This window comes from Solanum verrucosum, unplaced genomic scaffold (assembly GCF_900185275.1).
Source record: "Solanum verrucosum unplaced genomic scaffold, falcon-dt-bn FXZP01000009.1, whole genome shotgun sequence".
In the NCBI taxonomy this organism is placed as follows: domain Eukaryota; kingdom Viridiplantae; phylum Streptophyta; class Magnoliopsida; order Solanales; family Solanaceae; genus Solanum; species Solanum verrucosum.
This window is the reverse complement of record NW_026020231.1, coordinates 3,066,928-3,088,479: the sequence shown is the minus strand read 5'-3', so window position 1 is coordinate 3,088,479 and position 21,552 is coordinate 3,066,928. Positions and strand designations below refer to the sequence as shown.

Genomic DNA, 21,552 nt, shown 5'->3' with positions numbered 1-21,552 from the left:
ATGGGCCATTGAGGATGTTAAGGCAAAATATATATAGATAGAGTAGTAGGATAAGGAGACAAAAGCTTTTGTTTGTAACAAAAATTCCAAAGTTTGGACAATCTCACCCCTGCATTATTCACATGGTGAACATTTGTTATTGCCATTTGCCTGGCCCGTGAGTTAATGTTCTTTCATTTCTAAGATCCCAACTCAAATAATGAGGGGCATACATGCACAAAAAAAACCCATTCTTGTTTCACAACATTTTGAAAAAGCATACTTGTTTGTTGCAATTTTCCAACAAGTCACATGATAGGAATAATAGTTATCTTTGTTTAAAATTCAAAGGGAAATTATATGTTTTAAGAACCTAAGGAGCATCTTATCTCTAGTTCAAATTCCAGCGGAGTTAAAAATATTAAGTGATTTTCCTTCATCTGTTCAAATTTTGATGGACAATATTATTCGATATATGTGCTGGTGGAAGATAATTACAAATAAATATCTTCAGTTAAACATAAATTGAAACGAATGGAATGGAGTCGGAGAGTAATTAGATTGAAATCCTTATTTAAAAGTCTTTCTTCATTTCATATTTTTTCAAAAGTAAACTAAACAAAAAATAAAAATAATGAAGCAGACATAAACGTATAGACCTGGTCCTAGAGTCCACCCTTGGATAGTGATAGATCAACTTAATCATTTTTGAGTATTATCTGAGTTTTATTAGTAATATTTAATACATTGGAAATTAATAAGAGCCGGCGAAACACTAATTTGCATAACTTAAAACAAGTCAAATCTCAATTAACATTATTATCCAATGCCTATCCTGTTGTTGTACTGTCTTAAAGGTCAACTGCTTTTTTAATTTTTGTAATTAACCAAATTAAAATTAAGGTTGACTAATTAAGAGGTAAAAGAAAAAGTCCAACATGAAAAATTACATACAATTTGTGATTCAAACTTGAAGTGATTAAGCAAAAGCAAGGTAGGCCAAGTTGGGGTGGGGTGGGGGGGGGGGGTGACTGGTAAGGCTGACCCCCATAGACCAAAGACTATTCTAAGCGTGATTAATGGGCAATATAATCCATGAATTTATTACTTCTAACTCTTTTGGAAGAGTCCTAAATTCTAATTCACATTTTTGGCCAATTCTTGGATGGAACATGGGGCTTCAAAAGTAAATGACCCCACTAAACAAATGCATACCCCCACCTTTTCCTTTTTCTTTTCATATTATTATTCAGACTAACTTACACACATCTGACTCAAAAACTACACTCATGATTTTGAAATTTTGATTCTAAAAGTAAAAAACAAGTGAGATAAAAAAAACACACGACCAACTCGACTAATTTTAAAAAATACCTATTACTTCTCATTCGTTCACCAAGATTTAAACATATTATATGAAATTACCTATTATTTTCCTTATATGATTTTCAACTTACTTCATTGATCATCGTAAAATGGGGCCACACTCATATTCCCTTTTTTCTTTCAGTCACTCTCAAGTTTCAACTACCACCTAGTTAAGCAAAGCTACACACTTAATAAAAAGTGAAAGTGCAAAATCTCAGCAACCAAAATTCACCACTCACTTTAAGCCTTTTAAACATTATAATATAATGTCTTCATTATAAATATTTCTACAACCCCTTCATTTTCATTTCAAGCACACACCAAAAATCTGAGCAGAAAAAAAAAATACAGTAAAGGCCATGGACTGGTTTTCTTGGTTGTCCAAAACAGGGCTAGAGCCTTCTCTTGTGTATGAATATGGCCTAGCTTTAGCTCATAACGAGCTCGAATACGACGACGTCGTTTACTTCAACCACGAATTTCTCCAAAGCATAGGCATTTCGATTGGCAAACACAGATTAGAAATTCTCAAACTTGCTAAGAAAGAAAAAGGAGCGATCCCAAATTCCATGTCGAGATTTCTCCAAGTAATTAAACGCACAAAGAGGCGTTTGTCAAAGTATATAAGGAATTGGGGTCATAGCGAGGAATTAGCACTTGCTTTAGTCCCAAAAAAGATTAGCAGTTCCAGATGGAAAAATTCTATGCTGAAGAGGAGGAGCACAAGGGTTGCTGCAGCTAAGCAGAATACTCTGTTAATCACAAATGGGAGTCCCAATTTCATTTCAGATTCAAGAATGAACAGTTTCTCTAGTCCGACGGTTAATGATGAAAAAATGGGAGATGATTATTGGGCGTCGTGTGGAGTTGAAGCAATCAGGTGGGATACAATGTTTCAAAATCTAAAACCAACTTAATTTCTCTTTGCTAGATAGATGTCGTCTCTAACTTTTAACTTTCTGATTCGAGTTCTAGATATGAAAAAAATTCTAGTAATGGGGCCTTACCTACATGATGCGAATTCGAAATATTGAAGGAACAAATAAAATGGTGAGAGATGGATTTTGTGTTCTTCCACCAATTCTATTTTAACTTTTTTGGAATTTCTGTTTGCTCATCAGTGGTGGGCCCAAGGAGAAAGCCACCCATGAATGTATAATGTGTGTTATTAATGGGATTATTTCAATGATTTTACATGTTTCTTAAGTACTTCCTTTTTTTATTTATTTAATTCAGAGATCCGAATATAGTGATGTATTTGAGTTTAATGAAATTCATAGAAGTTATAATCGTCATGATGAAGATGTATATAACTGAATTTTATTCTAAAGAGCAAAGTGTACTGTGAGGGTCCTTGTGGAACGGAACATCAATAGCTACGGCCCCAGTATGTCCACTTCTTAGCAGGTTTACCCGACACGAAGCACAATGTACCTACAAGAGAGTAAAATGACATATTAGATGATGGCAATAACGCTGAGCCTTCAACAAATCTGCAGGGAAATAGTACCTTCAGGCAGCTCAGGCTGGTCAAACGGGGAGCAAAGCGTCTTTGCTGCACCCATCTCGCCCTTTGTGCGTGCCTTGACATCTTTCTCAACAGCCTACCAGAAAGCAATTATGTGAAATCGAAACCAAGCTGACAACTAAGAGCATCACCATAGAACACACATTGGAATGTGATCACATAAATTGTGCAAATTCATATTATTATTGCAGAGAGAAATTACAGATGATAAAATAAAACATGCTACTGGCTGAAAAACAGGATGCATCTTTTATGGGGTAGTAGCATCACTTTGAAGTTAGACAAGAAACATACCTCCTCATCACACCAAGGAGCCAAGACCAATTTCTTTTGGCCCAGTGCTACCGTAAATTCATCCCAGGTTCTTACAATCTGAACACATGCATCTCTCTTTTGCTTGGCAACATCAAACAGATTTTGTTGGATAGTGGCAAGCACATCTTTTACTTGGTCAGCAAGATTGGCCATGGGAATATCTGTTTTGGCTCCGTTGTCACGTCGAACAGCTCGTACCTTGGAGTTATATCAGAACTTTGAATCAAACAACATAGATAAACATATACACATGTATTTAGGCTTCCACACAAATAGTAAAGGTTCATCGCACAAATTTTACCAAGTTCATTTTAACTTTCATAAACAACTGACTACTAGAAAGAAAGGAAAGGAAGTAGAATTCTTACCTGGTTATTTGCAAGGTCTTTTGGTCCTATTTCAATCCTAAGAGGAACCCCCTTCATTTCCCAATGAGAATATTTCCAGCCAGGTGAATAGTTGTCTCTGAAGTCTGCCTCAGCACGAATACCTGATTCATTCATCTCTCTAACGGTAGCAGCACAAGCATCATAGATCCCTTGAGTATTTGCATCCTTGTATGGTACAGGAATAACAACTACTTGAGTTGATGCTACTTTAGGAGGTAAGACCAGACCTTTGTCATCCCCATGAACCATGATCATAACACCAATCTGTCATAGCCCCAGGAAAAAAAAAAGAGGGTTAGTTTGACCTCCAAAGTATAAAAGTGAAGAGACAAAGTTGCTTAAATGGCATTGAATTCTTACTGTTCTTGTAGTAAAGCCCCATGAGTTCTGCCAGACCATAGCCTTCTCTCCCTTTTCATTTTCAAAATTTATCTCGAAAATTCTTGCAAAATTCTGCCCTAAACAATGAGAAGTTGCACCTTGGATACCACGGCCAGTATTAGGGATAAAAGCCTGGCAAAAAAATCAGGGAACAATGGTGAATAAATGACAGTTAGGAGAATTTCACCAACAATTTCCAAAGAAATTACTGTTAAGAACCGCCAAACAATGTCTACACAGATGCAGTCTTCAATACCTCAACTGTAGTCGTATATAGTCCACCAGCGAACTTCTCAAGCTCACTTTTCTTTCCCTTACTGACCGGAACAGCTAAAAGTTCTTCATATATACGTCTATACAATTCCAAGATTTCTAGAACCTGAATAAAGATAGTTGCAAGATCACTATGTATGAAAAAGACTACATCTATAAGCAAAAACACTGAACTTGAACAAAGAAGGGGAAAGCTGATAGCAGCAAGTCTTCTCTAAGCTTAGGGCATCTCAGTTCCAAAGCTATTAATTCTCATAAAAGTCTATTGATTTGCTCAGATAATTATCCAACAACAATGCAAGACAAGAAGACAACTAGGAGAAAACCACTTCAAGTAAAGAAGGGTAAGCCAAAGTGAACGTAAAGTAGTCCTTAACTGATGTTTAAGTTGCAGGCTGAGAAATATAAATCTCAAATACTTAATTCACAAAGACAATAATGTACCAATGTAGAAGGCAGGTTTGGCAAGTGTTGGAACGGACGAATTCTAAACTGATCTTATAGCTGACCTGACCCAAATTATGACACTGGCTCCAAGGTTACATATATACATGAAAGTAACTTCTTTGCTAGTTGTCATACCCCTATCCTGAAGTAATAGTTCATACCTGTACTGAGAGTGTTCCATAATACACTCATATAATTCTACTTCTTATTTTGCCAAACCATTCCCTTTTCCTTTATGGACAAACAAATAAAAAAAATCACTTACTGAGGAAACTACAATCTGATCCATTCTTCATTTCAATATAACTCTCACAAATTTAAACCTATTAAATAAAAGAGTAAAATGTTACCCACATTCTCCCATTTGAAACTGAACGATACACATTTCTAGTTTCTCTTATTTGTACCAACTTCAAACAGGACATAAAACTTGTGTCAATTCAAATTGTCTTTGATTTTGAAATAAACAAATATTGAAGTTGACAGATAATATGATTCATCTCTTATCTCCTAGTTCTTCCAAAGACCTAAGCTATTAACAACTGGTTTTAAGAAATGTAAAAGCTCCTAAACAGCCTAATTGCAAATTAATCAATGAAGAGAAGAAAACTAGATAGGCCCATCAGTAATCACCCCGAGCAGCTATAGACTTCCAACTTCCCAAAAGATACTCTATCTGTTCCCCCGGGTACCAAAAAAAAAAAGAAGAAGCAATGTCATGTTCTTCATGTTCCTTGCTTTGGCATCAGTATCACAAAGCTAAGTTGTCTGTCCTAGAAGAGCCTACTAGTTCTATGTTGATATAATTACCTAATAAAGTTCTTCTCACGGAACTAACTGTATAAGCAATGACAAGACTAAGATGGCATCATACATGATACAACAAATATAACACAGGAAAAAAGCTGAACTGGAAAATTCACTTTAAAACTACCTTACAGAGTTATTATATTGTTATCTACATCCAATGCACTCAAGCCACGCACTACACCATGGTACTTAAACAAAGCTCGAGGAGAGGTTTAGTTTTTGTTTTAAACAACTTTAGAGGCCGATATGCATACTCCAAGATATAACCATATACCTCTGCATCCGATTCCTCCTTTGTTGCAAAAGCAGTGTGCCCTTCTTGCCAGAGAAATTCACGACTCCTGAACAAGGAGCATAAGCATAACATTAACTAACATCTCGAAGTCTCAAAGAAGTTAGGATTAAGGAGTTACGGATCTGTTTGTCCATAAAAATTATTCATTTTTTCGGGAATAATTTCACTTTATTTGAAAATCAGCGTTTAACCATGAAAATCCCAAATCCAACTTGAAGTTGTATTTCAAATGTGGAAAACAACAAATAACTTGTTTTCCAACTCACTTTTCACTTTTGAAGTTGGATTTAAGTACATTCAAGCATGAACGTTATTCCAAATATTCTTTGCAAAAAGTATAACCAAACACAACTCCATAAATTCCAAATAAAGAGAAAAATATTTGAAATTATTGCCAAACACCTATGTAGTTTTTGTTGTATAAGCTGCAATCGAAAACGCTTGAACATGCTCACAAAGGAATGGTAAAAGGTTTTAAGACAAGAATAAACTCAAAAGAGCACCTGATGAAGGGGGTAGGGTAAAAGGTTTCAAGACAAAAAAATAAACTCAAACGAGCACCTGATGAAGGGGGTGGGGTTGCTAAACTCCCATCGCACGACATTGCACCATTGGTTGAGTCTCAAGGGCAAGTCACGATGTCCCCTTATCCACTTAGAGAAATAAGGATACATTACTGTTTCACTAGTGGGTCGAATCGCAATGGGTACTTCCAAATCAGAATCACCAGATTTTGTAACCCAAGCAACCTGAAGAATGACATAAACCCATTATGGGTATAGCTAATAATAAGTCTGTAACACAATCCACTCCCCATATAGTAACTGAAGTGTGCTGAAGAATTATAAGCCTTGAGCATAGTTATTAAAATTTATAGAATACATCACACAAGGGATGATACCAACTTAACACCATAATATGATACTTACACAACAAAGTTATTACTATTAAAGTTACCCCAACCTAAAAAAGATCCAAAAAAAATTCAGGCTTCTGGGAATCGTACATCACCCAAATTCTCTATATCTTTTTTTTTTTTTGATACCAGAGGAATCCCTCAGAGCCAGTGGAGAAAGTTAGTGGGTAATGTATGCACTCCTCTACCTAATTCACTTACATATCGGCTTTTATCTGTGGCAGGATTTGAACACGTGACATATGCCTAACCCACAGATTACAAGTTAGCTCTTACCATTAGACCAAAAGCCTACATCACCAAAATTGATGATGACTTTCTGAACTTAATGATACCTTAGAATGAAGTTTTTAAAGAAACAAATAGCAACGCCCTTGTCGCTATTAGGTACTATCTTCAGCAATAGCCAGCATGAATAACATGGCAAACATTCTAATTACAAATATTTTGAAAGATTCCAGGAAATTTCAGCATTAAAGATATAAATGTTATAGGCAGGAAAGTGAGAAACAGTGGAATAAACATTTATATCGAAGACATTGTACATGCTTCACGGGCTGAAAGAACATAAACTGTCCTACAATAATTGACTTAAAAAAGTGCCAAGTCTCACCTCAGGTGCAAATCCCTCTATGTGGTCCTTTTCCTTTTGAAGAACAGCAGGGGACACAAACAGAGGAAAGTAGGAGTTCTTTATCTTCATTTTCTTAATTTCGGCATCGAAAAAACCCTGAACATACAGAGCTAACAATCAATCCATCATAAATGACCTCAAATAATTAGTGGTGGGAGAAAAAGAGAATTTTCATGGTCAAGCTTACATGCAATATCTCCCAGATAGACATTGACCATGGCCGTAGAATATAACAGCCAGATATGTCATAGTACTCGATCATTTCACCACTAACGACAACCTATATTGATTGGTTAATGGAGCAGCTTGTAAGTCAAAATTTCATAAATGATGAGAAGGAACTCACACATATAAGTAAAATAGACGACACTTATCCATATAGAGAGAGCAGAAATGGATTGGGAAGGAAGGAACTAGTATTGCATTCAGGCGGACTTTAGTCAGACAGATATTTGTACTAGTTATGTGTTAAGGAGTAAAGAACTTCAAGAAAAATCTGTCTTCTAAAATATTGGAGAAAGAAAAAAAAATAGAAAATATTCATTAGCATAAGAAAATTGGGAGATCTGTGAAATTGGACAAGAAATTACAGGGAAAAAGAACAGAATAATGAGGAAAACATTCAGTAGAACAAGAAATGGAAAATTTATGTCATTTGACAAAACTATAGGGACAAAACAGACGAAGATGAAATGACAATGGAGCAAGAAAGAAGTTTAGTTAACATAGTTTTTGAGGTTCTTGCCATTCCATCTTTGTTTTTGCACCAATGCAATTGGCCAGAGACACATCATTATACGAACATGAGCAGGTAAATATTATCAAATTTGATAGCTCATATAGTTTGATCTCCCAAGCATACCTCAGAATACCACTCTCCAAAATTTTCATCCTTTTTGTAAGAGAGACCAAGACCTGTCTCTTTCTTGACTTCTTTCATTTTTCCCTCTGAAGAAAGACAAAAATGATGTATATTACACAAACCAACCTAACTAGAGCAGCAAGTTTTCTTAAAGAGATATGATGTAGCATTATTACTTACTTTTTGGATCTTTACCAGACATGCTTTCAAGCTTCCAATTAAGTATACACACAACCAATAGCCAAGATAGCTGCTTCATAAATGAAGGTTCGACAACCAACCCATGAAAATAACAAATATCAGCTACTTCTCTTTTCTCATTTATTTGATCAGCACCACAAGAAGATAGTGATACTCCCCACCTCCCCCTCTTTTTAATTTTTATTTTAGAGAGATAAATCAAAATTTTCACATAAGAGTTGAATCCAATGTAATCAAGCGCAAAAAAGCTCTAAAGTCCGTTGGGGCAAATAAAGCTAGGGCTTTAATGAAAAAAGGCGCAAATGGTGAATAAATGCAAATATCTATGTTTAGCTCAAGAGTAATAATTAAAAGCATGAATAACAAATACATGGACAAAGACATTGGAAAAAAAATAAACAATGAAGTGTTGCTTCTTCAAGAAAGACTCATTGACAAGGAAAAGTCGTATGTCTTAAGGCCTTGATGACGACACACAAGGGCACATTAAGCAGGCTTAAGCGCGGGTTTAACAACACTGATTTTTCCCATCCTTGTAGTTGTTATAGTTTACAAAGTTGTTGTATGAATACAAGATAGAGCATTTTGATATGCAGAAAGTGATACAGGTGATAGAACTAGTCTAGGACATAAGTAAGAACAAGATTCCAACTTGAATGGCTTTTATACTACTCCTATTAGTAAGAACAGACATATACAAATGCGGGCATAAAGAGAAGAGAAAACTAACTAAAGTTACAACATTTGAGTAAAAAGACTTGCTTTATAGGGGAATTATAGTGTTGAAACTGTCAAACTACACTATGAATGAGTGTAGTGTAAGCTTATATTCTACAAGGAAGCAGAGATAGTGAAACTTACATGAAACAGATAAAGCTCCCAAAAATCTTATAGTAAAAGAAGTTTGGATTTAGGGATGATAAAAGAGACGTTTCGATGGAGGGCCGGCGGCTTTATTTTTTATACTAAAAATAAAGGACTATTGTTAATTTTTGTATTGATGGATAAGAAATAGAGTGCATTAAAAAGAGTTAAATTAGTAAAAATATTTTTCTTATTTATGATTTTTATAAGGCCTGTAAAAAAAAAAAGTAAACAAGTAATATGAGATAGACCAACAAAGCTCCATCATTTTTATTGGGTGGGGTTTAATTAGTAATGGGTGGATAGTGGGTTGGTTTATAAATTATATTAATAAATTAAATTATAACCAATAGTTGAACGCCAAGTATTTTAAAAAAATATTTAAATAGTTTAAATTTAAAACCGTTAAATAAGTGGTCAATTTTGAATCCAAAGGTGGATGAGAAGGGTATTTTGGAGCCAATAGGTGGATTGAGGGTAATTTTGTACCATTTCCAATATTTCGAAGATATTTTAGGCCCTTTTCCGTAATTTTTATTTACACGTCTCTTAAGATCAACATTAATTATGAGGGTGTGTGTGTGATTAATTAGGACTTGGGCCGAAACATTCAGGACCAATAAGCCTTGAGCCCTTCCTGTAGCGGCCCCAAACAGCCCTTTAGACTTCAGTATTCGCATTTCGCTCTTCTCTTCAGTTGTTCTCGTCGCCGACCAGTCCTTGCCGTCTTTTCCTTTCTCACAGGCAAACAGAAAGAGGTGGAGTAAAAGGAGAAAGCTCCTCCAATGGCTGCCGCATCGAGAAACCTCATTTCTCATCTCCGCATCCTTTTATCGTCCACAGTTTCAGAAACCCAGTTCAGAACCTTCAGTGCTTGCAGTAGCCAAGTCGAGGAGTTAAGGACTCGGATTATCGAAGGAAAACCTGGAATCATGACTCCAAAATCCAAACGGACTGGAGCAATTGCTGTCAAATGTGGAATGACTGCTCTATGGGACAAATGGGGAGAACGCGTTCCCATTACCATCCTTTGGTTAGATGATAACATTGTTTCTCAGGTCAAAACCCCGGAGAAGGAAGGCATATCTGCCCTACAGGTTCCTCAATTTCGACTGATTTCAATCTAGCATGTCTAGTTTCTGAAAAAATTATGCTAAGTTCTTAAAGACTGAATCTTTACCCCCACGAAAGTAAAAAAGAAATATTTTGTTAGTGCTAACTGACTGTTGTCAATTTATCTGCTCTGTTAATTCAAATGCATCACCTAACGAGTTTTGTTATATTTGTATTACTGTATCATAGTACTCATTGCGAGAACGTTGTGAACGTGTTTTCAAGTCTGAATGGATATTCTGGTGTCTTTTACACTTGATATTGGCTGAATACGTTGTCAGCCAATCGACCAAAAATTATGATAAATAAAAGAAATTGGTTGCCTAATGTTTTTGAGGATGGTGTTAGTTACTCTTTATGCTGTGGCGTGGTCTAATTGATCTTTTTATGGTGGTAGTTAGATTGGATGTGCTCACAAAAAGGAGAAGCATTTGACAAAACCTGAAGTAGGTCATTTTAGAGCACAAGGTGTGCCCATGAAGAGAAAGTTGAAGGAATTTCCTGTTACTGAAGATGCCCTTCTTCCTGTTGGAACTAGCATCAGTGTCAACCACTTTGTTCCAGGCCAGTATGTGGATGTTGCTGGAATTACAAGAGGGAAAGGTTTTCAGGTGCCGAGTAATGTTGATTGTGTTTATTGTTTGATTAGTCTAGTTGATTGGTTTTTACCTTTTATGGACTTCCGCATGCACCACAGGATACTAGTGATATTGTTGATGAGAATAACTCATATTTTGACCTCAAATTGGCCTTTGAGACCAAGTTTTCGTACTTCATTGAGTTTTTAATAAAGACGCAACTTGAAATTTTCAATTTTGTTGCTGATGGAGCATTTCTCAATCTTCATGACAGTTTTTAAATAGAAGTAATATCACACACCATCGTCATATATATTAGATAGGAACTCTCTAAGCATTAGCTAATGGTAGAAATATTGTTTTATTTGTGGAACAAAATTCCACCTTTCTAGCTTCTACTTTCTGTTCCACCTCTTAAGATGTTAATTGAACTGTCAGTGTTGTCTCACTCTTGGAGGGCATGTCTAATCTGATGAACTGTACTAATGATTGAGGAATTTCACGTGTAGGGCGGGATGAAAAGATGGGGATTTAGCGGTATGCCTGCATCACATGGTGCTTCATTATCCCACAGAAGTATTGGTTCTACAGGTCAAAGAGATGCTCCAGGAAAGGTAGGCATTACCTTTTCCTCGATTTTATGTTAGTGATCTACAGTGTATGAGTTCTATTTTCACAATTAAATAAGTTGGCACTTGTCACACTCCTCTTTTCGTCTACCTTATAACTAAGTGCCTGCTTAATTGCAAGTAGCATGCATGTTATATTATTTAAATTGTTTTAAAAATGATATGCATTCGAAATTGTTATCTATTTGCGACTGGTTTACTTATTTGAAGGAGAAGTAAATCTTGTAACTAATAATGCTTCAGTGAGGTGTATTACAAAAAATATTCTAGCAGTAAAATATAGTCATTTGGTACAGAGATATTGTGCAAGACTTGATGAACATTGCTCAATTCTGTTTTCCCCACCCTTTCTTTATTCCTCCACAATTTTAAAATATAATACATTCTCATTGTTAATTTTTTTGTGGACTGCTTACGACAATATCATTATAAGCTAGCAATGGAACTATGTGTAGCAAGGGGTTATCACTTCATGGGTGAAAACCATGCACTGATAAGTTTTTGCTTCAAGCTATGGTGCACAAAGTGATTCCAACGAGAATCGGTTGCTTCTTTGTATCTCGACTTTGAGGTGTTGGATTCATATCGGCATTATCATTTAGTTATTTAAACTGCTATATAATTTTACTAAATTTGTAGATGATTTGATAATTTTGTTTGGATCATGAGGTGCCTGATAATTTATGATATTCTGAAAACTGTGCATTTCGCTCCAAAGAAGCATGCACTTTTCTTCTCACTTTCGCTTCAAGCTCTATAATCCTTGTAACTTTTTTGCGCTTTTCGCTTATAAAAACTCTTGAGCCTATCTCCCCTTTGTTAGCTGACCCCACCTTTTCAATTCCATATTTATCCAGCTATAAAATTATGGAGAAATAGAGAAACAACTAGTAAGAAACTAAATTTTCCGCATACAAATGCCAAAACATGTTCATCCACGATATCATGGACAGAGTTCCTTGGCCGATAGTTTTTGAGTGGAGTGTTGGACCTTGGAGCTTCCACGCAAGTAGCATATGGTGAGCTGTTAATACAGATAGCGGCTTTTAAATCAAAATTTGGGTTTTGTATATCAAGGATGTGTTATGGAACTTACAGAATCTCCACCCACTCCACCCCAAAATTTTTGGGGCGTGGTTGGGCTTACAAAAGAGTACCCATTCTTCTGTACATGCAATTGTTTCTTGTCTCTTGAGTGTTTTGCCAGGTAGTTCTAATAGATATTGGGTCACTTTAGGAAGTATGCTCATGCAATCCTCTATCATGTCGTTGAGTTTGACCTTCATGTGTCTAAAAATATGCTCAAGAACCCGTGACATGCTAAATTAGTTGGAGCTTCAACCTCACATCCCGGGAAGATAACTTACATTGCCGAAGTTGCATTTGATACACTTGATTAACTTATTTGACTAAATATTTAATTGGAACTGAACAAACAATTGATTTTGTATGATGCTGTTGTAGAATCTAGTTAATGTTACAAGCTTCCGCTTTCATTTGTAATTTTTTCTTTGAAGGTATTTAAAGGGAGAAAAATGCCTGGACGCATGGGTGGAGTGCAACGAACTGTTAAAAATGTTTGGGTCTACAAGATTGATCCTGCCAGAAACTTGATGTGGGTCAAAGGCCAGGCAAGATTTTGAAACACTTCTCGTTTCTTTTAAATTTATTTCACATGGATAAGAAAGTTATCATGCTGAATGCATTGTTTAAATATAATTTTCCTTTCCTTTGCAATCTTTCTGATGAAATTCTATGCGTTCAAACTCTTATTTATGACTAAAAGTTGGTAACTCACCAAAAAAGTACACAGAGAGAGAGTTGGTAGTGTGACATGGGCAATCAACAGTATTACCCCTCCCCCCTCCCCCGCGGTATGTGCTTTCTAATGAATATTAGCTAACTATAAAAACTACCAGCTGTCTGCAAAATATATGGGAACTAGGGGGAGGGGGGGGTTCACTTTTCTTTCTTGGAGGTACCAACAAATTTAGGTCTGAAGAAAGGCGTCATTTCAATCTCTTGCATGGGAACTGTGATTAAACTTCTTTGATCTTGTAAAGAGGGTGGAATTCTTCAGTAGTACGCCAGTCTTTGCGCAGTTCTATGGATAGATAACTCAGAGCCAGTGATTTACTGTAACTTTCTTTCAGGTTCCTGGAGCTGAAGGTAACTTTGTGTTCATCAAAGATTCTGTGTACAAGAAACCAGATATTTCAACGCTTCCGTTTCCCACTTACTTTACCCCAGAAAACGAAGATCAAGCAGATTTGGAACCATTAGTGGCTGATCTTGGTGACACAGACCCTTTTATGGCTGCTGATTGATTCTAGGCAATCTAGCTGTGACCATGGCATTTTCTGTCTTTACCTTTTTTATTTCTTCAACAAGCAGCAGTGAAGTGGTAGTGTTTTAGAAGGAATTTATTCGTAGTAGTGTTTGACATTTCTCTGGCTGATGGTACTCTAATTTTGAGTTGTACTACAAAATTTATCTACTTCTTGTTGGACAGGGTGCAATTTAGCTACCTCTTCCAGAGAAATTGTACAGACACAAACCAATTATGTTGTTGCTGGATGACTAGAGCTAATAACAGAAATATGATGAATGGAGAATTATAAACTATAGTAGTTTGTCATTTTACTTGTATTCTGGTTCAAACCTATAGTTGTTTGCCTCAAAGAAAGTATTTTTGACATGACATGATAGTCCCAAAGGTAGTGTGAACACTTTAGCCTAATCTTTACCTGTCCTACATTGAATGCAGCAATAGCAGAAAATCAAAATTTCTTCAAACAAGTTTGCTGGAAGGTTTGATTGACTGATAATGGAATTACAGGTGTCAAATATAATTAAGCTAGTTAATTTTACTTGAGCTGAGCTAATTTTATAATTTCTATGTTTATTTTATTATAATTTGCTTAAATTATCAATTAAACTTTTATTTTCACAATTCTAACATAGCAATTATTTTTAAAGAAGGATTACTTCCAAGCATGTGCTATCTCTTTCTTTCTTCCTTCACTTTTAATGGGAAAATGACAGTTTGCAAATAATAAACCATCTTCTAAGCCGTTACTGATGGAAGGAATGAACCCTACAAAGAGAAATCCTCATTTGTGCATGTATTCAAAAAGTCTGATCAAACTTATAGACTTTCTGGCCTATTCTTGAAAGGAAACATAATCTTTATTAGTTCACGGGTCCTTCACCTTTTGTCACTCTCAACTTCAACTACCATTCAATTCCCACCCAAATTAACTCCCAAGTCCTTAAAATTTGGCTAACTCCAACATCTTTAAAACTCTCCATCTTCAACAATCAAAATACATGTACTGAGACACCATGGACTGGTTTTCATGGCTCTCCAAAACTAGCCTTGACCCTTCTCTTCTTTATGACTATGCTATTATTTTTGCTCATAATCAACTTGATCAAGATGATATAGAATATTTCAACCATGAATTTCTCCAAAGTATGGGAATTTCAATAGCCAAACATAGGCTAGAAATCCTCAAGCTTGCTACTAAGGAAAAGGGCAGAAGAAGCTCAAGAAAACATATCTTTTGGTTAGTTGTAGCTATCAGGCAAGCAAAACAACATTTTACCAAAAGCTTTAGCACGTGGACTCGTCGGTCAGATTCAAGTGCCTTGCTGCCTCTGAGAAATTGCAGTTCAAGATGGAAAGCATCTATGTTGAAGAGGAAAAAGAAGCTAACTGCAGCTAAACAAGAAAGGCCAGTAATGCAGAGTATTAATGCTACTACTAATCAAGGAAGGTTGATGATGCTCACAAATGGGAGTCCCAATCTCATGATAGATTCTTCTGATGCCTGGATTAGCAGCCCTTCAAGCTCCACTGCTGAGGATTTTCGCGATGATGAAGACATGGACGGCGTTGATGGTGGAAACTGGCCAACTGTTGCTATTGAAGAGATTAAGTGGGATGCAATGTTTCAAGACTTGAAACCTACCTGAGTTGATTGAACTCTCTCTAATATACCTTAGTTAATTTATACTCATGCTTTTTCTTCCTCTAGATACCTTGAACTTTCAAGTGTTTTTGGGAATTATTGCATTATAATTTTCTGAATTCTTTGTCTATAAGCAACAGAATGCAGAGTTTTAACTTTTATCATACTGAACTTCATATCCAAGTTGATTATTATGGTTTCTCAAAAAGAATCATGGTAATTAAACCTTAGCACATTCTTTTCCTTTCAGCCAGTTAATTGACAATGCAATTTTTTCAGTAAGTTCACTCTTACAATAATGGCTGTGTTAAGGACTTGCAGTGCAATCTATGGCTCTGTCTCTCCCCCTCATTTATAAGGTGGAAATAGAATCTAAAATTGTTAGTACCTTTTTTTTTGTTTAACCATCTAGTTTCTGAAGTCCACTGACCTGACTAATCATGATTCGAGTAGGATAGGCCCACTAAGGGGGTAAAGCGCTTCCTACAAAGATATTATCCATTCCCACCTTGATTACCACTTATTAGCACTGCTAAGCAGTTCTTACTAAGGATAAAAAGCTAATACTACTTCACTACATTTTCGGAATCAGCCAATAAATTTACTTCATGAAGAATAGAATTTTGCAGGCAATTTAATGCACTATTTATTTCCTGAAATAGAAGCCTCAAGTTGTCCCCCAAAGATCATTACAGAATCAACAGTAGTAGTACATTTTACTGGGACATCAACCTTACTTTCAAACTTCAATTTTACCAAGAGGAACATGATGGAAGCCACATTCAATGAGAGAACACTTCCAGTTATGTTCACAGTAGGAGACAGCATTCCCTTGTCAGTAGGGAAATGCAATATGGATCACGAAAACAGGTAAAATTCTATAATATATATATGTAGATGCAAAAGGTGACTACACCACTTAGTGATCAGAAGCCTGAGCCAAACGGAAAGAACCTGCAGCATACAACATCTGGTAGACTGGTCTAATTCTGATAGTCAAGATCATGCTCAAGAATGCACCAAAGGCAGAGACTCCTGCTAAAACCAGAAACGTGAGCCTGAAGCAATTTGGGCCCAGACAGTGCGATCCTTGTTGCTTTCCTGCCTCTGTGTCATAGACATAACCAGCCAGTAGACCAGAAAACAGAAGTGCTCCTAAAGGATTGCCAAGCTGCATGAAGTTGAATATTATGCCAAAATGTTTCAAGCCAAAAAGCTCGGAGGAAGTAGGAATCATTACACCAAACTGAACACCGAAGCAAATCCCTAGTAATGCAGTCGCAGCATAGAGGGTACCACTCAGAGCTGAAGCATAAAGAAGGAATGTTATAATCATGAGGATTTGTGTTATCATCATCCAAAATGTACGTGGTATTGTTTTTGACCTGCGATAGACATGATAGAAGTATAAAATTGTCGGTCACCACTAAGCCACACAGCAATCTGTCAATCTCTAATTGAAATCATTCTTGAACTTACGCATTTAATGATTTAAGTGATGCACTATCAATTACAAGAATTAGGAGCTAGCAACCATGAAGATGGATAGATTTATAGCTAGTAATAGTATCAATAAGAAATGTCAAATATAGGAAAGCATTTCGAGTTTCTTCTGAAACTGAAAGCATTTGTCCCTTGCCCCCAGCCAAGTGAGTGAGAGGGAATATCAGCACATCATTATCTTCTTTCTTGGGAAACAAAGATAACAGGAGGGGGATATACCAGATTATTACCTTACAAAGTGTTCCGAAACAACACCTGCCCCAAGACGGCCCAAGAAATTGCAAAAGCTGAACAAACTCAGTAATATCGTTGTGTCATTTACACCAAGTGCAACTCCAATCTGTGCTAAATTATTAAGAACAGTTACACCAGAGCCAACACCAAAGAAGTATGCAAGCCACAGAAGCCAGAAGTCAGCTTTAATAATAGCTTCACGAAATTTGAAGTCTTCACCTCTTCTAGGTTTCCTTTTCTTCTTCACTGCACCCTCACCCACAGCCAACAGCATATCCACCTCAGAAATATCTTCACCTTCACGGAAGCTCCCAAGGTCTGCTTCTGATGAAATTGGAGTTAATAAGGACGCCGTTTGGCTGGAACTGATTTCTTCTTCAGTCAAATCATTTGAGGAACCATCTAATTTTCCAGGTCTCTTATGACGAGAAGGAAAGATTGTCATCTTCAAGGGAATTGCTAAAGGAGACATCAATAAGATAACCATTACTCCAACAAGTATATAGGAGATGGAATTATTTAGAGATAGAATGATCTTCAAAATTGTTGTAGTGAGAAGATAAACTGCAAGCAACAGACTTGCTGCTTGTGTGAAAAGAAAATGGACATGCTCAGAAGAATCCTCGCCAGAAGCTGGTGTGCAAGCCCGGATAAAGTACATCATGGCCAAACAGATGATCGGAATTCCCAATGTTAGAAACAGCAACAAATCTGAAGCTGAATCATTAAAAACCATAGCAAAGATCTCTGTGAAAACTGCAGCGCTCAGGCCAATATAGCCTTTCAGTATTCCAGCAACAGTACCTCTACTGAGAGGGAAGTTCCTCATATTGGTGACAAGTACCGCTGTGCCCATCCATGCACTGCTGTTTGTAGCAACTACCAGTGCGAGCCAAAGCTGTCATTCAATCAGATATCGACAGAGAACTATGAGAACAAGTTGTCAGTAAAACACAAAACTTCAAATTATGTCAATGGAAGTCATACCCCAAATATTTAAAAGAAAACAAATCAAAGAAGTCACCAGAATAAAGCAATGACATTGCAATTTGATTGAAATGAAGAACAATGTAGTAACATCTCTCTTCTCAACATGTGGCTAAAGCCATTGAGACAAACAAGGGTTTGAAATTGATAGAGTGATGACAAAATCAGATACTTCTTCCTCAAGTTCCCAATTGGAAGTACCAAAAGAGAAATACATCTTACAACAACTCCTGATATGCAAACTTGCAACTGAGTAAGCTTGAAATGATATAAATCATTTTGTGGCTAGCTAGATGAAAAGTAGAACCAAGACACTAAAAGAAAAAAAAAAAAAATAGAACTTGAAGAAAAGAATCGCACTTAAGTACACATATAAGTCGGAGTTCCCCACATATAACATAGAATGCTGGTGATACATAGAGCTTGAACACTTCAAAGCATAGCTTGAGAAATATAAGAGTTTGAAGGAGGCACTAAACAGATGAGGTGACAAAAGAAACAGGGTGCATAATCTAGGAAGAGGTGCATCAATAACAGAGCTTTCAGAAGAAAAAGAAAAGAACCCTAAGAGCCTATTTGGATTGACTTATTTTAAGTGTTTCTAAGCTAAAATAGCTTTTTAGCACTTTTGGAGTGTGTGAGTATATTAAAGAAGTGCTTATAACTTATAAGCACTTGGTTTAAAGCTAAAATGATAAAAATAAGTCAAAAACTAAATTGCTTATAAGAACTTGCTAGTATGCAATGACCTAACACTCTTATGAACAGGGGCGGACCCACATAGAGTCCACCGGGTGCTCGAGTACCCATTAACCTCGTCTCGGAATATATATATATATATATATATATATAGGTAGAAATTAAGAGATATTTATATAAAATTAACATAGAGCACCCAATGAACAAATGATCTAACTGGTCCATTGGCTCTTGGTGTGTGTGCTTAAGGTTGTTTAAGTGTTGTTGAGCCCGGGTTTGAATCTCACTGTTAACATGTCTTTTTTATATTTTTGACTCCGCCACTTTCAGAGCACCCACAACCTTAGAATCCTACATCCGCCACTGCTTATGAAGGAAGCTAAGGATAATTGCTCCTCCATGAATACTGATAGTTAAGGGAAAGAAAAGAAAAATAAGGGGATTGCAAGAATTTTTCAAGTGAAATAGAAAGCAAAGTAGAGTTAACAGAAATTTTAGCTGCATTTTGCAGATATAACACTATCTATGCTTTGATTTACTATCCACTGCTGCTTTGAGTTCTTGCACAAAACAAGGCAAAACTAAATATGAGATATAATAATCAAAGAAAGATCAGCAGAATGCAGGGACTAATATCCGATGTATCACTTCATAGTTCCACTCTTGTGGTAGAAAGATTCACACAATAGAGTTAGCTTGGCAATTAGAGCAGAAGGAAGGCAGGGGGAATAAGTTGGAGGCTCACCAAGAAGGTTCACGCAAGAACTATTACATCCATTTTTGCAAACAAGATCTAGTATGTGCTACTTTTTGTTTTAAACAACTTCTAAATGCAACATTGGCCAGATATGATGAATGTATGCAATACCTTCTGTGAAGGTACAGTCAGCTAAATTCTAGAATGTAATCTCAGGCAGGAAATGATCCTCTATAAGGTTCAGAACTTTGCACTCATATTCACAGATGTTAACTTCTTCATCATTAGAATATCTAGAGTTCCAAAAGATTAGTGAAGAAGTACTAACAATAGCAAAATAATAAGCCTACGAGAAATGGTTGATAGTTCCTCCAATTATTTCTCAACTGTCTATTCAGGTCCAAACAATGAAAAAAGATCTAACCCATGTCAAAGTTAAAGTATACTGAAAAAAAAGATCTAATCCATGTCAAAGTTAAAGTTTACTGAACATGAACTCATACAATAAGGATTAACAGAAGAATTTATGTCACGTGCATGTACTCAGGTCACAAACCTCCTAGCAATCGAAGACACATGGTTTTAGAATTTAAAGGTACAATAGGAAAATCCAAATATAGATTCCACATTCCAGTAATTAAACATACCTTTTTTTCTTGTTTACGTGTTGAGATAAGATACAAATGCACAAAGAAATGAATTTGTGCCTAACCCAATGGAACATCTGAACATGCTGGTGGTTCAATCCCATAACTTAAAATTAGATGTACCCAAGAGTACCATAAATTGAACCTACTATCCTCAGTATCAGCATTCACAATAACTCAGTGTTTCTATAACAGAAAAATAGTTCATAATTTTACATCTTTAGGAGGAACTAAACCTGAAATCAATTAGAGCATAACCTTTCTCCCACCCACCCCAAACTTAAAAATCAATCATTAAAACAACAACAACAAATCCACTGTAATAAAAGAGACGACAGTTAAAATAGATACTATAATAGGAGGAAGATCAGGTAAGGCAGAACTTAAAACTGTAAAAAGAAAGAGAGTAGCAAAAGAAATCAAGAACTCACAACCCAGTAAGGCAAGGACAGTACAGTCTGGCTGACAGCAAGCCAAAGAACACCATAGCCAAAAAAAGAAAGGCAGAGACCAACAAGCAAAATAACCCAAGGTGGGAACTTGTTGCAAGCTATTCCTGGAAGAATCCCAACATTCTCCCCAATATCATTTGCTACTCCAATAATAGTCAGCTGCTGCTGACTAAAACCCAAAACTGATTTCAAAGCAGGGGAATAAAGGGGGAACGTATAAGCTGAGCCAGCTGCTATCTGTACCCAAACAGCAGCTGCAAGACCTACCCATGGTGGTCTACTTCCTTCTTTTAGGACAGCCATTCTTGAAAGTTGAAACTACAAAATTTGCACCCAAAATTTGAAAAGATCAAATTTTTTTGACTCCCCAACTTGGTAGAGACGATGGTCATTTATGTAAGAACAACTTGAAATAGACCAACAGCAGAAGGGACTGTGGTAGAGAACAACAAAGTGTAACGTGGACAAATTCTCCAGATGGTCCATAAGTTGTACATTTTATTAAGGCTTAAGTCGCGCCCTTTAAAATTGTCTGCATAATTCACTTAGACACTTTAACTAGGGTTAGTACCTATTGAATACTTTTATTTATTCAAAACTTGTTTCTATTAGACATTTTTCGACAATAAGTAAAAAAAATAAAGTGTGTGTAATACACTTGTTGTAATGTGGCAAAATGACTAATTAAAAGATAACATGTGACGTTGGACCCAACAATTTTCCAAAATCATTTTAAATAAATGAGTAGCCCAACCATACCCCATCCCCTTTCTTCTT

At 36.2% G+C, this 21,552-nt stretch overlaps 5 protein-coding genes across 6 annotated transcripts; 3 read left to right on the top strand and 2 right to left on the bottom strand.

The window, feature by feature from the left end:
* Positions 1-1,622: 1,622 nt before the first annotated feature.
* LOC125832377 (uncharacterized) lies at positions 1,623-2,270 on the top strand. Its single transcript, XM_049511520.1, has one exon. It carries the CDS (start codon positions 1,707-1,709, stop codon positions 2,262-2,264), a length of 558 nt encoding a protein of 185 aa, XP_049367477.1. The 5' UTR covers positions 1,623-1,706; the 3' UTR covers positions 2,265-2,270.
* Positions 2,271-2,558: 288 nt separating this feature from the next.
* LOC125832318 (proline--tRNA ligase, cytoplasmic-like) lies at positions 2,559-8,421 on the bottom strand. Of its 2 annotated transcripts, XM_049511457.1 has the most exons (12): positions 8,378-8,421; positions 8,198-8,283; positions 7,523-7,615; positions 7,315-7,431; positions 6,347-6,534; positions 5,765-5,831; positions 4,217-4,339; positions 3,940-4,092; positions 3,559-3,843; positions 3,170-3,388; positions 2,858-2,951; positions 2,559-2,781 (listed from the first exon to the last, which is right to left on the bottom strand). In XM_049511457.1, the coding sequence occupies exons 1-12, from the start codon at positions 8,397-8,399 to the stop codon at positions 2,717-2,719; spliced, it is 1,512 nt and encodes a 503-aa protein (XP_049367414.1). In that variant the 5' UTR covers positions 8,400-8,421; the 3' UTR covers positions 2,559-2,716. The 2 variants fall into 2 exon arrangements, with proteins under 2 accessions (XP_049367414.1, XP_049367415.1); XM_049511458.1 differs by lacking the exon at positions 8,378-8,421 and having other exon boundaries at positions 2,652-2,781; positions 7,315-7,445.
* A 1,502-nt stretch (positions 8,422-9,923) lies between these two features.
* Positions 9,924-14,225, top strand: LOC125832319 (50S ribosomal protein L3-2, mitochondrial-like). The gene is made up of 5 exons (XM_049511459.1): positions 9,924-10,359; positions 10,777-10,986; positions 11,463-11,567; positions 13,100-13,213; positions 13,736-14,225. Exons 1-5 carry the CDS (start codon positions 10,048-10,050, stop codon positions 13,907-13,909), a joined length of 915 nt encoding a protein of 304 aa, XP_049367416.1. The 5' UTR covers positions 9,924-10,047; the 3' UTR covers positions 13,910-14,225.
* Positions 14,226-14,891: 666 nt separating this feature from the next.
* Positions 14,892-15,786, top strand: LOC125832343 (uncharacterized). The gene has a single exon (XM_049511484.1). The coding sequence runs from the start codon at positions 14,928-14,930 to the stop codon at positions 15,558-15,560; it is 633 nt and encodes a 210-aa protein (XP_049367441.1). The 5' UTR covers positions 14,892-14,927; the 3' UTR covers positions 15,561-15,786.
* A 358-nt stretch (positions 15,787-16,144) lies between these two features.
* LOC125832425 (protein NUCLEAR FUSION DEFECTIVE 4) lies at positions 16,145-21,241 on the bottom strand. Its single transcript, XM_049511572.1, has 3 exons — positions 20,755-21,241; positions 17,290-18,191; positions 16,145-16,941 (listed from the first exon to the last, which is right to left on the bottom strand). The coding sequence occupies exons 1-3, from the start codon at positions 21,076-21,078 to the stop codon at positions 16,476-16,478; spliced, it is 1,692 nt and encodes a 563-aa protein (XP_049367529.1). The 5' UTR covers positions 21,079-21,241; the 3' UTR covers positions 16,145-16,475.
* Positions 21,242-21,552: the final 311 nt, after the last annotated feature.